The sequence below is a fragment of the Apis laboriosa genome, unplaced genomic scaffold, assembly GCF_014066325.1.
Source record: "Apis laboriosa isolate Shangri-la unplaced genomic scaffold, ASM1406632v1 scaffold14686_cov152, whole genome shotgun sequence".
Taxonomy (NCBI): Eukaryota; Metazoa; Arthropoda; class Insecta; order Hymenoptera; family Apidae; genus Apis; species Apis laboriosa.
Genome location: NW_025221692.1, coordinates 1,087,594 through 1,105,634, shown reverse-complemented (window position 1 = coordinate 1,105,634; position 18,041 = coordinate 1,087,594). Strand labels below are relative to the sequence as shown.

The 18,041-nt window shown below is 24.8% G+C and overlaps 3 protein-coding genes across 6 annotated transcripts; all 3 read right to left on the bottom strand.

The window, feature by feature from the left end:
* Nucleotides 1-273: 273 nt before the first annotated feature.
* On the bottom strand, nt 274-5,991 carry LOC122710434 (ras-related protein Rab-38-like). Of its 4 annotated transcripts, XM_043928286.1 has the most exons (8): nt 5,780-5,989; nt 5,081-5,162; nt 3,730-3,904; nt 2,839-2,871; nt 1,828-1,924; nt 1,279-1,335; nt 938-1,182; nt 275-685 (listed from the first exon to the last, which is right to left on the bottom strand). In XM_043928286.1, the coding sequence occupies exons 2-8, from the start codon at nt 5,096-5,098 to the stop codon at nt 564-566; spliced, it is 747 nt and encodes a 248-aa protein (XP_043784221.1). In that variant the 5' UTR covers nt 5,099-5,162; nt 5,780-5,989; the 3' UTR covers nt 275-563. The 4 variants fall into 4 exon arrangements, with proteins under 4 accessions (XP_043784220.1, XP_043784221.1, XP_043784218.1 ...); XM_043928285.1 differs by lacking the exon at nt 5,081-5,162 and having other exon boundaries at nt 274-685; nt 3,745-3,904; nt 5,780-5,991; XM_043928283.1 differs by lacking the exon at nt 5,081-5,162 and having other exon boundaries at nt 5,780-5,988.
* Nucleotides 5,992-7,441: 1,450 nt separating this feature from the next.
* On the bottom strand, nt 7,442-10,273 carry LOC122710432 (phosphotriesterase-related protein). Its single transcript, XM_043928281.1, has 7 exons — nt 10,084-10,273; nt 9,768-9,927; nt 9,390-9,580; nt 8,966-9,118; nt 8,560-8,724; nt 7,802-8,022; nt 7,442-7,687 (listed from the first exon to the last, which is right to left on the bottom strand). The coding sequence occupies exons 1-7, from the start codon at nt 10,112-10,114 to the stop codon at nt 7,556-7,558; spliced, it is 1,053 nt and encodes a 350-aa protein (XP_043784216.1). The 5' UTR covers nt 10,115-10,273; the 3' UTR covers nt 7,442-7,555.
* Nucleotides 10,274-12,705: 2,432 nt separating this feature from the next.
* LOC122710429 (cell division cycle protein 27 homolog) lies at nt 12,706-17,728 on the bottom strand. The gene is made up of 13 exons (XM_043928279.1): nt 17,492-17,728; nt 16,892-16,967; nt 16,646-16,793; nt 16,196-16,579; nt 15,793-16,114; nt 15,518-15,706; nt 15,160-15,406; nt 14,877-15,057; nt 14,576-14,801; nt 14,340-14,467; nt 13,839-14,160; nt 13,613-13,760; nt 12,706-13,474 (listed from the first exon to the last, which is right to left on the bottom strand). The coding sequence occupies exons 1-13, from the start codon at nt 17,513-17,515 to the stop codon at nt 13,347-13,349; spliced, it is 2,523 nt and encodes an 840-aa protein (XP_043784214.1). The 5' UTR covers nt 17,516-17,728; the 3' UTR covers nt 12,706-13,346.
* Between the last annotated feature and the right edge of the window lie 313 nt (nt 17,729-18,041).

Below are 18,041 nucleotides of genomic sequence, written 5' to 3'. Positions count from 1 at the left end.
ATTTTATATTTATTCGGTATTTTCTTTTTTTGGTTAATTTATATACGATGAAATAATATAAAAAATTATCAAAGTACAAAGTAAATAAACATATTTATGAATTTAAATAATTCTCTATATTAATCGTTCAAAAATGAAATAACAGAATACTTTTTCTTTGGAAAATATCTATTAAAAATTATTCGTAAAATCCAATGTATTGACAAATGTCTTTAGAATTTCTTACAATTATTAAATGTATAAAAATCTCGTTATCGTAAAGAATAGCGAATATTTGTTTTATAATTCTAAAAATAAATATATTCTAAATTTCTTTGCAAATTAAAAATATTCATATCGTTGTACAGTATTTATAACAGTACAGTATTTGTAAAACATGTACAATTGAGATATACAAATTATACGACTAATTGTAAATATATTATAAAAGATACGCATCGCAGATTAAATTAATTAAAAAAAATCGTATTAAAAAGTAAGTTCTTTCGAATATTGTGAAAATAATATTGTCACATAATAAATGACACGAATTTTAATTGAAAATCGCAAGAAAAACAAAATTATTACTTGCAACATCCGCTCTTTTCTCGGATCGTAGGTTTGTCTCGCAGTCGGACGGAATCCCGAATTCCTCCGTCAATTTTAGTTTTGAGCACGTTCTCCACAAGATAACGCATTGCCACATCTGCGAACAGAAATGCAAAATAAATTAGCGCGAAAATATATAATACTTGTTACATTGAATGATAAAAAAAAAAATTATTAAATAAATAAGTAAAAATTGAGAAACAATGATTCTTATTTATACGGAAACTTTACTTTTTGGAAAATTTATATTGAAATTAAAATTATTCGATTTTTATAAGATTATTTAATTTGCGTCTTTGATAAATTTTTCTTCATTAACAATAATAAATATTATACAAATCATACTTACCAACATTTGTATTTTCTTTCGCAGAAGTTACATACCAAGCGCCAATGTTATTCTCTTTGCAAAACCTGGCAATTTGTTCGGTCGGTACCACGGGGCAAGGAATGTCGCATTTGTTCGCTAAGAGAACTACCGGTATATTCGAACCATCCGGGAGTGTGACTTTTTCCCTCAAATCGCACAGCCATTTCTTGATCGATTGGAATGTAGCTATTCGCGAAATATCGAAAACCAAAGCTGCGGCCACTCTGAAAATTACGTGTCGAAACTATCAATTTGTAACGATAATGCGTTTTACTGCAATACAGTAAATATAATTTAATCTTGATCGCTGCGATACTTACGCATATTTGTAATAAACTCTGGTCATATATCCAAATCTTTCGTGACCGGCGACATCCCTGAAAAAAAACGAAAAATTAATTGTAATGAAATAAAGATGCGTATAAAAATAGTGCCATAAAATCATATTTAATGTTTATTATATTATAAATTTTATCCCAAAATTATATATATATACACAAAATCTAGAAAAAAAAGATTTATAATAAAGATTTTTTGAAAATATTGAACGTTTTTCTTATTAAAGCAAAATTTATTTAATATTTAAGATGCAGGAAAATTATATCAAACACTATTACCACTGTTAAAATAAAGAATAAAAAAAAAATTATCAAGAAATTATATAATGCAATCCTATTATTGGATTATATATGAATTATATTTAAGAAACACCTTTGAAGAACTAAAATAAGTACGAAAAAAGTATCGATTTAGATTTATTTATTAAGTTATAAGCAATGTAAGTTGGATGAAAATATTAGATATTAAATAATATTTATGATTTCAACGATTCTATTGAACGGAACATGCAAAATAAATAAGGACAGTACCACAATTGTAAATTTATTTTAGTAAGAGGGTCCCAGTCGAGCGTTTTTATCGCGAAATCAGCTCCTATGGTAATCTTGTAATTAGATGTAAACTTTCCTGCAAGAAGAGAAAAAAATTGATTAGATTCGATAAAATTACTGAGTATTGTGAAAAAATTTGTTGAAACGTCAGTTGTTTTCACATTATGAATAATATAATTGAAATGTGTTATTAATTCAATAAATGTGTTGATAATTCAATAAATATAATCATTTATAACAAATATAACCAGTTAAAAACAAATGCAAAAAGATGAAAAGATTTTGCATTTGCCTCTTAAAATCCATAAATACTTCAATAACAATCTGAAACATTTATTTATAGAGTCAGAGAAGAAGCAAATAATAAATATCGTTAACCCTCGTTATATTATCGAATGTGTATCATTATTCTTTTATGTTTTTGTTTTTCTTTTATGTTTAATTAAAGCAACAATTAACAAATTAGGTCAAGAGTAAAAATGAAAAAGGTTATCGACTGCAGACGAGTAGTATTACAAACGTAGCAGCTTCCATATAAGTAATACTTAATTATTCATCCTGCTGCTTACATACATAAATGAATAAAAAATTAGGGATCATCTGGTTTAAATTGAGAAACAATTCTCAAAACATAACGTTTTATTCTTCAATGAAATTTTATACGACGGCATTATAATGTTTAAAATTGTAGCTCATAGCTTTTTATTTTTTTTTTTTAAGATATGTATTTTTCAAAATATTTTGAAAGAAGGACAAATGATAAAATTACATTATTATGGAAATTACGGATAATACGTGATGCTACGTGAAGTGTAGAACAATTATTAATTTTTTAATATATTGCAAGAATAAAAAATTAATTATTTCATCTTTACACTCGCAATTAAGATATCTTGCAATGTATCTCGTTTTTAATACGATGTTTTGAACGAAATATCTCTTATTTATCACTTTTTTACAAATATAATATATTATATATAATTTTCTTACCTTCTGTATATCTCCTAACCAATGCTGTTTTTCCTGAAACAATAACAAAACAATTATTATTCTTTGTTATAATAACAATAAACGTATAACATAAAAATTATATTATTATTTACAATAATAAAATAATCAATTTTCAAAATCCATTAATCATGTTATTACGTTATTATACATCAATTAAAAATATATCAATTAACTACTAAGTCTGCCTTTAAAACTGCATTATTTGCAAGATAAAAAAAAGTCTTATTTTTATCCCTCTTTATCTCGTATTAAATAAAAATATTTATAACTTCATTAATAAATCTCGATCCACATTTTTTTTATTTTACCAATTCTTATATTCATTTTTGATGTGTTTAAAATCAACTCATTTCAAAAATCACTCACTAGAACGGATTAACGCTGTCTATATAATCCCCATATTTTTTATGAATGAATAAATGATAATTTCCATATATTTATTTCCCATTTTTCTTATTATTATATTAAAAAAAAAAAAAAAGAAAAAAGAAAAATTACTCGTGATTATATGCATAAATCTACATTACAAGAATAAATTACGCAATGAATATACCGATTTCTCTTACAATCTTATTCAAAGGAACTTTCTTCAAATCGTCTCGATCGAACGCCTAATAATATAAGAATCGTCCCAACACACGATATATCATTGTCATAATAACAAATCTTCGAGCAAATCAATTGGCAATAATTTCCACATGATGACAATAAACCACGATGATCAAACAAACACTTTGACACTTTGAAAACCCGAGGATATAATCCTATCCTAACTGTTCACAATACGTATTTGAATATAATGATACTAACGAGTCGAAAACCGTGCCCCCGGCAGATTTTTCAAATATTTTTAAAACGGCCTGGACGCACCGACTCCATAATCACCAATTACGAGGAACTTGAACAGCAACTCCTTGTGACCGAACTTGGACAACAGGACGTCCGAGTCCCTTCTTGGCTTTCTCGAGCTCATTTCCTTCCTTCTTCCTCGTCGTATATTCCGCGCGATTTCCACGGAAGCAAGCACACCGTTCTCGTGCCCCTTCTGTCAATGATAATTAAGTTCGGCTGAGTAAACTGACAAACGAAGAATGGGCGAGATGCTCGACCTCTGGGGTCGTCATACCGCGTCTTTTCCCCTTCCCCTTTCTATGTATTATCGAGGCTTCAAACTCGTTATCGTCTTCTCCTGTACTGTACGTGGTAAACACTTGGTTCTTCGATATTACGTATTGCTTGGTTCTCTCTTTTTTTTATACATATTTTTTTAAGATGACCATTATTGGAAATTTGGTATTCGTCTTTTTCTACTTATTTATGTTCAATTCGGAAAATTGTCTAAGGATTGTTTATAAGTGCACTTCTAGTAATAGAATATATATATTTATCGAAATTTCTTTTTTGGCATGCTTGTCGAAATATAATATTTGCAATTAAAATAAATTAAAATTGGATATTGTGTATATATATTTATTGTTCGTGGTTATTGTACGTGAATTTATATTGTGTATGTGGATATGTTTTTTGACAAGATTCACGTGGTTTTGAGAACATAGTGACGCATATAAAAGAAAAGCGTTTCTTTTTTTATGACTCATCATAATGTAATATTTATTCAAAGGTTGAAAGAAAACATTTAGTGAAGGAATAATGGATGCGTTGAGAAAAAGGGAATTCAAAAGAAGTGAGTGAAAAATTTGAAAAATATTTAATTTTTATTCAAAAAAGTATTATTATTTCAAAAATATTATTGATCTTTAAAATATCTTTAACCTGTCAAGAATTTTTTTTTCAAATATGAAACGATCAAAGAAATTAGGGTAGGTGAGAATTGAATTTATTTAATAAAACAAATTCTCATTGGCTATTTCAAATAATATAATACTATATATTATATCCTTTATAATTAAAATATTCTGTTCTATTTATAGAAATTTCTAATATTACTTATATTTTTTTTTTATCTATTGTTTTTACATATTTAAAAATTCCATTTCTTAAATATCCTAATCATTAATTTGCGCCTTAAGCATCAAAATATACTCGATAATATAAAATATATTTATTTGAAAGAACTTGAAAAAGAGAAATATAAAATTCAAAAAATATTTGTGAATTTGTTATCGAGCAATTTTTATGATAAAATCGTAGAATGATCATAAAATATTTTTGAACATTATTTGAACAATGTTTGCGAACATATTTTCCAATGAGTATTCACCTTAGGTTTCTCGTACATGACGCGTATCAATATCGATACGATATCAGTATATCAGCACCTATCCACGTATATATCCCGTAGACTGAAATAAGTACGTATCAGAATTTTAAAACGAAGAAATGTTCATGTCAATGAAAGTTTCAACATTATTTGATTAAAAAAAAAGAAAAATAAGAGTGAATCCGTGCGTTATATATACAAAAAATTATCTTACGATGAACAAAAGAGTCTATTGATATTTTTATGTCGAAGCATTGTAATACACGATAAATTCACATTTTTATTGACTATTTTCTTTCTTTTATCTTATTCAACGTTTAAAAATATAATTGAAAAGAATTGTTGTTTGACAGAACTAAAGATTTTAGAATTTTTAAAATAATATAAAGTTTTAAGTAGGTAATAAATATATCATGAACGTGTTCTATAAAAAAATCAAAAATATTATAGCAATTAATATTTTTTGAAGATATTAAAAACGATATATATATATTTTATATGAAAATATATAATATAAAAATGATGAATAGAAGGACAATTTTAATAATAAGAGGGTTGCTTGATTATGTGATTTTGAAGTTATTCAGTTATAAAGCATGAAAATAATGACGTATACAATAATTGTATAAAAATAACTATTATAAACTCTGTTAATTCTTGATTATTCATCATGTGAAAGACAATAGTGTAATACTTTACCAGTGAATAACTTTGTTGCCACCATAAGAATAGATTATGCATCATTTCATCGCCATAATAATCATCGAAATATTGTCGAGGAGTGACGATAGTGTTCTGTCACAGGTAAGCTTATGTATTTATATTTAAATTACAATCTAATAATACGAACATGTCAATCTTGATCCGATGTAATTTATATCCTGCACTATTAAATGTAGCATTTAATCTGCTTTTCATACGCAAGTATATCTAAAGATATCAGAGAGAAAGATACCGCGATATTGATTGCGAATCATCTATTGCACGTGTTATTATTATCATATGACAAAAAGTTGTGAATAATTAGTATCTAATTCCCTTATTAAAAGATGGAATTACTGGAATTAGAACATATTTTTATCACAGAAAATAATATTAATTTAAGTTTTTTTTTTAAACGCAAACATTTCTTATTTTTTTTTATACGAATTTTAATTGCAATCTTGTTGTGTTGCAAAAAATAATGAATGAATAGAGATATAAATATACACATATTTATTTTCAACATAGAAAATATAATTGACAAAAATATTTGATAACTAATTTCAGTAATTTGTTGCAAAATTTATAAATTTGTATGACAATATCCATACTTTAGAATATAAACATTGAAGATATATGTCTTGAGCGTATAGAAAATATAGATAAAGAGAATGAATAATGAGAAAAAGACAGAGATAGGATAAAAATTCAGCAATCAGCGCCATCTTCAGAATGCCGCAAATGAAACACAAAAAGAAAGGACAGAAAATAATAAGAGAAAGATAGAGATAGGTAGAATTCATCGTTAGCACCATCTATGAAATATAAAGGATACTTCTTCAACATTGTCTTTCTCAGATGCCTCGAGAGATGGCGCCATCTGTTAATTTTTAATCTACCTTATCTTTGAAAGATGTTCTAAAGAATTTCAAGAGATGACGCTAGCAATCAATTCTATAATTCTACCTTATCCTTCTCTTAAAGAAATGTCTTTGATATTCTAGAGATGACGCTAGCAATCAATTCTTACCTATCTCTATCTTTCTCTTATTATTTTCTGTCTTTTCTTTATGTGTTTCTTTTGCGGCACTCTGGAGATGGCGCTGATTCCCCAATTTTTACTCTATCTCTGTCTTTCTCCAATCACTTACTCTCTTTGTCTATATGTTGCGCAAGAGATCATACATACATTTTACACATAAATTAGTTTTTCTATCTGTGTAAAGATTTTATATATGTATATTTTTATATATATATCATATAAATTATAAATTATCATATACCTTATAAATTATCATATATTTATAAATATTTCTTTACAATTTTTTTTTGTAATTTCTGAAAATATAATATTTTAAAAAGATATAAGAAAAATAAGTATAAAATATAATAGTAATAATATTTTTTATTTTTTATAATTAGTATTAAATAAAATGATAAAAAAATAGATAAATCCATTAATTTTCATTGGAATTAAATAAAAAATTGAAAAACTGTTTCTAAAAATTTCATAGTTTAAAGAACATTTTTTTCTTAAAGTTGAGCCATGAAAGTTAAAAATTTCAATTTGTATTAATTTAAAAAATTATTGCGTATTGTATACGAGTTAGTGTATTCTAGCAAAAATCAATAATTCAATAAATAAATTTATTATAAATGTTTATAAATATAAGTTTATTTGCAGTAGAATTTTTTATGAATACAAATACATTCTTTTGCCTTTAACTTAATATAAAAATTAATTCGATTTTATATACATATCATTAAAAATAATTAAGATATCAACCAAGTTTTTGGATTTTGAATAGTTAACATGTCGATTTCTTCAAGAACAAAACCCTTCAGCATCATTTTTGGTACAACATTATTCAAAATATGAGAAAATCCATGTCCACCAAATTTTATCTTTTTTTTTTAAAAAAATTGATAAAATTAATTTAAACAATATAATTACTTATTTCTAAGACATTATTATAACAACATATAATTAATATAATATGTACATAGATTAGTACGTACCAATTTGTGCTTCGTATGAATGTCATGACTTAACAGTACGCGATCCAATTTTTTATTATCTCGAAAATATTTAACACGCTCAATCCGTTGTGCGTCAGATATCATATCAATCGATGGATTTAATTGATAAAAAGAACATTCGGTTCCAAACAGATCGAATTGGCAGTAACATTTCGTGTTATCAGCAAACTCCAAAAGTTCTTCTAGACCGAGTATAGTTCCTATATTTCAAATATGTAAATGAAAATAAAATAATTAAATATTCAATCAAATTAATAGAAATTATGAATTTTAAAATGAAGTTAATAATATATGTGATATGTATATATTATATAAGATATAAGATAAAAATTAAATGCTCGAATAAGAAGAACATGCTATCAAAAAGCAAATATTAAGTTAAATCATAAATTCTTTCCATAAATTCTTACAATAAATTTTATCAATATTTCAACTCTTATGAAAAAGAGATATTTTATATAAAATTGATAAAAAAAGTATGAGTTTATCAGTGACCAGCAATATCAAAATTGATAAAAGAATTTAAATAAATCAGTACTCGTAAAATTTTTAATACTTTCAATATTATAGTAAAAAATTAAAATACTAAATATGTAAAATGCACAATTCTATTTTTAATGAAATATGTTATAATAAAATTAATAAAAAAACTAGTTCAGTAAATAAGACATTTAAAAATCGATTGTTAGTACAAAAAAATAACAATCAATATTTTAATAATACTAGATTAAACTTACGATCGAGATGAGAGAGAATAGCTTTTTTCGCATCTCCACCAGCTTCTTGATAGATTCTCATTATCTCAGAAGGTGCTGCAGAATCTCTTCCAGGATGGAAACTGACAGGACATTTTAATTGCTGTTGAACCTCCGCAGTTGCTTGGATAACCCGTTTTTCAAAAGCTATTTAGATATAAATAATTATATGATTAATTTAAATATGTTCAAGATTAATGAATAAAAATATTAAATTAAAAAAATATATTTTGCAACGAGTTTAGTTAACTTCTTCTCATTCTTTGGATTAAATATCTTAAAATATTAAAAGATTGTAAATGATAATATAAAAACAATTATTTTATAAAAATAGATTAAGAATTTATTAAATTATATTTAATTATATTTAACATAATAGCATATATACCCGTGATTGGCCAAGTGCTTCCAATTTCTCCAATAAATCCCGCCTTTACATCAGGAGATTCTTCACAACCAATAGTCATTTCTTTTAAAATTACATCGTACATTTCTTCTTTTGATAAATTTTCATTAGTTTGAGTCGCACTAACATAATAACCTTTCATTCATTCACGAATGAAAGAAAAAAAAGAACAAGTTAAAAATGAAAAGAATGCAATATAAAAAAGTCGATTCAGAAAATATTTGGTCTTAAAAAATAATTTATAATTAAAAAAAAAAAATTATTTGATTTCAAAGAAGTTATTTTCAATGGAATTTTGCACATTTATGCAAAACTTTAAGTAAATATCTTCTAAATAAGTCTAATTTAAATGTAATTTTCTGAATAGACATAGTATTCTCACATTAAAATTACGAAAATCTTTTACCGGTTCCGGCAATGATATTAATTCCAGTGGTTTTACTAACTTTTTTCATGAATAGAATGTTGCGTTTTAAGCCATAATTACTATTTTCCACGATAGTACCACCACCAAATTTTTTATATAATTTTACATCCTCCAAAACAGCATCTTCCGTATATCGATCGTTATATATTAAATTATAAAAACTACTATAACTATAAGAAAAAATTGAAATGGTTTTATTCAATATAATTTCTATCTAAGAATTTTTTATATTTTTCAAAATATTTAAATTGTTTATTGTTTCTAAATAAAAGTTAATATTTTAATAAATAATTTATACATACAAACGAAAAATAAAAAGAAACGAAAAATAAAAAGAATTTTATTTGTTATACTTACGGATATTGTTTTAGAATTCCAACAGTTTGAAGTTCGATTTTGTCATTGAAAAATTGTTTCAAATGAGATGGAGGTTGAACATAGAACTCAGTGAAGGACATGGATAAATGTTCATGCGTAAGAGTTCTTCCAAGTTGATTTGCATCTTTCTTTCCAAGAACTTGAAAAGAATTACAATTTTATAGAAATTTTAATTGTAAACCTTGTAATTGTCAAATCTTAATTTATATATAATAATAAAAATTTATATGTATTTTTTAAATAAAAAAATATTTATAATATTATAATATCAATTTGTAAATAAATATATGCTCACCAGTTTCTACATAATCAGTTGCATGTTCCATAATTCAAAATCGTACAAAAATATTTTAAATTCATAAAAATCGTCAAGAAACAATTGTTAAATTTCTAAAAATTAATGATTCATAAAAACATATAAAAAAATAAATAATAAAACTCGTTAAAACGCAAACAATATAATTTTTCGTTATAAAATTACGAAGACACATTTAAATGTGTCTTCATTACATACTGATGTTTTGCAGTTTGATGTGCAACTTATATAATAAAACTAAGAGTGTTGATATAGATAACGAAAATATAAGATTTTTCGTTAAAAATCTTTCTTATTTCGCTATAACTTTTTTACTGTAAAAGACGTGTGAATAAATTGTCAATAACATTTATCACATCTATCGAATTTTTAATTTATTTAGGATTTTCTTTGATATAAGAAAATAAATTATTATTATATAATTATATTTTATCAATTAATATATATTTTTTCAGAACTTCATTAACTTCATTAAGATTATTTTTATTATAATTATATAGTTTTCTTCCTATTAAATGTTGATTCGTTAATTGTCAATAATTTTTATCAGTTTTATAAATTATCATCTTTTATTAAGTTATTAAATAATAATATTAAATAGTAATATAAAAAAAATTAATTTAGAAAGATTTAGTTATATTAATTATATTATATATAGCTAATTATATTATATAGCTAATTTGAATTGAATTAACATATTTTATTTATAGATCATTTCATAATACAATTTTTTAATTATAGCATGTTTAAAAAAAATTTTTTATTTTATTAAAAGTACTGAAAAAGTAGAGTTTACTTAACTACTTTAATTACCATCTTTTCAATTATTTTTTTATTTCTATCTTAAAAATTTTTATCATAATAAAATCGAAAAATTATCGAAATTTCTTCCATATTATGATTTATACTTATGGTGTATTCATGGATAAATCAAAAAAAGAAATTTCAATTATTTGTTCATATAATCGTGTTACTTTTGTTTATCCAATGTGAAAAAAAACATAAAAAGATAATAAACGAATAAATAAATAAAATTATACGAAAAAAACAAAAAAATATTAGCACAATAAAAATCGAAATAAGAAAGCGTATCTCAATTCAGAAGTTCAGAAAGTAATCAAATAATTTTCTTTATAGAATTTGTCAGCTTCATTAAAATTAGATCAAGTAAAAATTAGATGATTTTCTCTTTGATTAATTTAATATAAAATAATTTTAAAATATATAATTAAAAAATAAAATAATTTTGTTAATTATCTGAATGTAATTTTTGTATTTTATATTTTATATTTTATAAAAACTATATTTTAAATACAAAGAGAAAGAATTTAGATAAAAATAGTAACAAATCTTATTTCTTTGTATATTAATTTATAATACTTTAAATTTGTAAGTTTTTAAATTGATACAGAAATTATAAATATAAAAAAAATAAAAACATAATACAGATTTTTTCTAGCTTACTGAATATACATAAATAATCTGCAAGATTTAAAAATTGGGATACGCTTAAATTCAAAAATTAAGAGGGACAAGATGTCATATCACACATATATGTATGCTTACATATATTATATATATATATACAGATTTCAGTCAGCAATTCATCTATTCTTTTCATTATTTGTCTATCTCTCTCTCTTTTCCTCTTTCTTTTCTATCAATATTTCTTTTCTTTGTATCTATACAATATAAAATGCTATGATCTTTTCGTGTAATTATTCATGCAGCACGTATGCATAAATCATTTTCGTTATTAAAATTACCTTTAGATAGAATTTGGTAACACAACAACACTTCATTAACGCGTTTGATACACGGCATATGTATTTTTTTATGAACATGAACACCAGATACCGTCGTGGAACGTATCATATCGCGATAAAAAGATTCTTCTCGCAGAGCTTAATACGCTTAAATAATCTGGTTGTTAAACAAGGCCTCCAGAAAGTCTATAACATAAATTTATAGCAAATTATCTAATTTATTCGGAATAAAATAAAAACATTAATTATGTGTTTCTAATATCATATCAATCTTCATATTAAAGTATAAGTATATAAAATAAGTAGATAAAATATTTAATAAAAATAGCAAAAGTTGCATAGAAAAGAGAAATAAATTATATGTATATTTAAGATACACCAGAATTAAAAGTGATCATAATATATCATTACTGTACAGCAAAAGTTCATGATAATATATATAATGTATACTTTATTCAAAACAATAATAAAATTTTTATCAATAAAGATATGGCATAGACTTTCAGGATTTTAATAAATACTCGCAAGTACAAATAGATTTTGACTCGCTTACGATCATCAAAATAATTTAGATCTATTACCCAATGACATGTATGAAACTATCTTTTCTTTATCAAAGTTTTCTTTATCAGTTTCAAGAAGATCAATCCATCGATGATTATTTCACGACGAGAATTGCACGATCGTCCAATGGCCACTAAAATGGCCAAAAATATTTTTTTATTGTTTTTTTTTGTGATCACTAAATCGGCAATGGTAATTATATGAATAGTAGTACTAATAGCACTAATGGTGATAATAATATTGATAATATTATAATAATTTACATTTATACTTCTTCAATTAATTAATTATATTTCCTATCTATTTACGTTTTTCTATTACGACATGCTTACATTCGCCCATATATGCGCGCACACACACACACAATACAGTCTATATTCAACCGTAGATCCTTGACGAAAGTGATTAAACATTCGAACATATATATATATATATAAAAGTAAGACAAGCAATCGTAAAAAATATACAGTGGAACGCGTAATGTACAAAATCGATGAAATAGATATTGTTGATTCTTTCTCTCTTTCTCTCTCTCTCTTTCTCGCTCCTTCCTCCATGCATTCTTTTTTTTTCTCATTCATACATTTTTCTCTCTTAGAGAATATCAATCATTTAAATACCTTTTTTTAGAGATGAAAAAAATAAACCAATATGCTCCAAAGAATGGTTTTTACCTTATTTTTTAGCTTCTTAAAAAGATGCAACACTATCAAGAAGTGAACTAAGAAAAAAATATAAATATTAAAAGTCTAATAATAAAGCACTGTTCAGACGAAATACACGCAAAAATATGAATTCACAATGAGCTAAATTAGTAATGAGAAAAATTGATCGGATCGATCAACACAAAAGATAAATAATGACGCGCAATAATGTTCATTTTATAGCAATCTTGCACACAATAGGATATCTTCATAAACTATCGTCGCTGTCATCGGCATGAGCTTCAACTGAGACATTTGCAGCGAGTCCCGCAACACTTGCTTCTCTATTACTTTCAATCTCTTGTTCCATTGAATTATTTTGCATCTGTTGTTCGTCTATATGTATATAGGTATAATATGACAATAATATTAAAAATATTAATAAGTTTTTTTATAATAAAATTTCATTTATGTAAAATTTTTTTATTGTATTTTTTATTATTTGCACAATGTATTATCAATATAACTATTTACCTGATTGAGTTGCTGGAGATTCTTCTTCTCCTTGACCTGGACCTAATATAGCTTCTTTAATTTGACTGTTGACTCCCTTTGGATCTAAATCTGTTGCCCAACTAAAGTACATTAGTGCAAGGTCGGTATTTCCCAATTTCTTATGTACCTATATAAAAAAGAACAAAAATAAAAAAGAGAAAATAAAATGTGACATATAATATACGAAAATCATAATAATGCTTACTTTTCCTATTGAATAATAGACTAGAGATTCTTTGGGTACAATATTTTTTAATTCTTCAAATTCTCTAAGTGCTTCCATATGGCGACCAATTGAAAAATTAATACTTGCACGGTGAAATTTACACAATGTATTATCGGGATCATTTGAAATTGCAGTATTTAGAGTTTTTAAAGCTTCATCAGTTTTTTTTAATGCATGTTGTACAACTCCGATGTGACACATTATTGCCGAATTTTGTGGATTAATTTGTAAAGCACGTTGAAAATGCAATTCTGCTAGACTATATTGCTCCTGTTTAGAAAATATTGTTCCTAATCCAAACCTGTAAAACAAGGAAAATTTTTTTGAACAATAAAATTATTTTATTTGTTAAAATTGATCTTGTAATAATCTAAATTTTTCTTCAAAATATATGTTAGACATATATCTAAGTTATATGTTAGACAAATATATCTAAGTTATAATCATATATATATTCATATATAATTTAATAAAATTTACCATGCATTATAATGCCTAGGATCAAGTCTGATAGCATTACGAAATGCAGTAATTGCTTTATCCAGTTCTTCTGTCAAAACATATTCATGACCAAGTAGTGTATAAGCATATGGAAAATTGGGATCTACCTATATTTGAAAAACAAAACTTTCATTTCAAGTATAAATTTATTATTATATGAAACATATAAGATAAAAATTAATATCTATATTAAAATATAAAAAAAAAAAACATACTTGAATTGCTCTTTGAAAGAATTTAATTGCTGTTTCATGTTCTGTCTGTGCAGAAAATAGATTTCCAGTAGCACACCAAGCAGCTGGAGAATTACGATCTTCAGAGACAAGTTCTTGTGCAAGAGTAGACAATTGTACTTCAGCATGCAAATGCCATAAAACTGTACTATAAATTTCCATAAGCTCAGTTCTTTGAGGTTCCAACTGTCTCACTTCAGCAAAATAACTATTAATAAATATTAAATTAAAATTTCTTACTAATTAATTTAATTTCTAATTTTATAATTTTAATAAAACTAACCTAGCAGCTTTTTTATAATCTATCATTTCAAAATGTGCACGAGCTAACATAGATAATACCCATCCTGTATTATAATGTTGTGCTGGAAGAACACTTAATATTTCAACAGCTTGAGTACAATTAAATTGACTTAAATGTTGATATGCCAATCCTAATTCTTGTAATAATGACATTAAACCCTCTGAAAGAATACATATATATATTATATATAAAAATTACATTCATAAAAAAAATTTTTCCAAAACAAAATTATATTATATTAAAAATTATATTAAAAACATACCAGCACATTGTTTTTGAAGTGTTACTGCACAGATATTAGTACTACCTTGATTATTTAATGTATTTACGCTAGATACAGCTTTTTCTGATGTAATTGTTTCAGTTTTTTCTTTTTCATTTCGATTTCTTTCATTTAACTCATTAAAATTAGCTTTATTTAAATTAGTTTTTGAAAGTCTAGCTTTTGTTTTACGAGATGGAGACTTTGGAGTAGCAAATTTATTTCTATTTGGAGATTTATTATTTTCCTAATAAAAAAAAAAAAAGATTACTTTTAAATGCATTTATAATACATCTAATGCATTTATAATATAATATAAATTAAAAATGAAAAATTACAATAAAATAAAGAAATCTACCTTGACTGAATAGCTATGACTGAAGAGTCTTGATGAACGTCTAACATTGGTTCCTTGTAGTGTTGGTGCTGCTGGTGTTGGAGTAGTAGGTGTAACTGTTACTATATTTGCACTATTACTCGTATTTCCTGATTGTGAAAATACTGGTTTCCCTTGCTGTAAAGGAGTTTCTTTTCTTGACATTAATTGCTATAAATTAAAATATTTTATATATAATTTAATATATTATATGATATGCTTTTAAAAATTTAACAATTACTACTCTCAAATCTTACCCCTACATGAGCCCTTAAACTACTAACACGTTTTGCTAAACTTTTTTGATCATTAGCTTCTGTAAGAGTAGTATGCGAAGGTAAAACTGTTGGTTCAGGTGTATTACTTTCCAACGGTAAAATGCCAAAAGTTGGAGTAAGAGGGCTCATTGTATTATTAAACATACTACGATACCGTGGAAGCTTAGCTCTTGGTGATATTGAAGAACAATTAGTATAATGTGTAGACAAAGTTTGTGGACTTTCATCTGTAGAATATAATCGTATACCAGGTCCCACACCATTGATTATAGTTGATGCTGCTGTCATTTGTGCAGGAGTACTATAAAATATATGTAACATATTTATATTAAATATCATATATTAAATATATCTTTACATGTTTTAAAAATTACATACTTACATACTAGTACCATTTGTAGTAGGTGTACTATTAGAATTATTAGTAGGTACAATGAGATCAGATTCAGTTGTATAAGTAGGTGGAGGTGTACTACCATGGCACATTGCAAAATTATCTAGCTTATCTAACTGAAAAATTTTTGTAGGATCTACTATTTCACCAACATTGCATAATTCTTCAAATGAATGCCAAAGAAATGGATTTAACTTCAAAGCTAATTTATGTGCATCATTTCCTTTTGCTGTACGCATCATCTTATAATAAATCTTCGCTATAATCTGAAGTGAGAAACATGCATGTTCTCCAAACTGAGTTGCTATTTCTTCCAAATTTTTTAACTGCTTATAATATCCTCCAATTATTGCTGCTTCTGCTTCTGCATATCTGAGATTAAAATATAAAATTATATAATTATATCAAAATAGCAAAATGAATTAATTTTATACTTACTTCTCTAAGTCATAACAACATTTGGCTAAAAGAAACCTGCATTGTGCAGAATTTGGTGCTTTTTTGGAAAGTAATGCATAAGCTTGTCTAATTCGTCCTGATCGATAATAACATGTTGCCAAAAGAAATAAAGTTTCTTCTGTGTCAACTATAAAATATTTTAAGTAATAATATAATATTATAATTAAATATAAAAATTAGATAGAAAAAAAATTAAATATTATAAGAAATCATTTAAAAATTTACCTTCTGCACACAACCTTTCCGCTAAAAATATTGCATCTGGATAAGCATAATGATTTAAACAATGCCATATGGCCGCCTGTAATCATACATATTACAATATATTGATATAATATGTATACATATATAATTAAAATGTTTAGTCATATCTTGATAAATGAAAAAGTATATAACTCATATTTGTTATTGTTAATAATTGATATATAAAGTTACATATTAATACTCATAAAAATTGATTAATTTAAGTGCAAAATATAAAAAATTCATAAATGTTCTGGAGACTTATACTTATTTATAATCATATTCCCATTTATTTATGTCCATTTTATAAAATCAAACAACCCTAAAGAAACAATCCTTATAGAAAAATATATTTAATACAAAATGAATATGAACTATGATAACCTGATAAATGTTATGATTGCATAGAATCAATAATATATTATAAAATAATATATAAAATTCAAAATCAATTATCCGTTGTATGATAAATATGTGCGTAAATGATTTTAATTTCTTATGTCAGTATCAGTAAGTGTGAATACATTTGAACAGAAAATCACACGTCAGTGGCAACTTTTTCTCAAACTCTATTAATTTTACCTGCACTGGCTCCTGTACAATCATTGTTTACACGGCAGACTCGGTCATATAAGAATAATCTCAAACGTTTCAAGCAAATTTAATGAAGAAAATCCAAAGTCGAATGACCGCTATGTATAAAAATTTCTTAGGAGTCCATCTTTGCTCCGATTCTTTTGAAGTGAAAACCTGACTTCACAACAAAGGTTTACCAACATTAGAGAGATGCTAATTGCATAAAAGTTGACATATTCATACAAGAGTTATTATCTTCTTTGATACTGTAAAATTATTTTAGTTAACTAATATCAGAAAAACAAATAGTATCATAAGTCAAAAATAATAATTAATATCAAAATTATAAACGATATTAATAACATATAATTAATCACAAAATTATATTTATGTTGGTAATAAAAATTTCAAGATAAATACGAATATACATATTTAAGAATAAGAATACAATATATTACAAATATATATTACATTATATTTCATAAATAATTATGAATAAAAAGATTTAAAACTAAAATTTAAAACTAAAAATATTTATTTTTAGAAATATTTATTT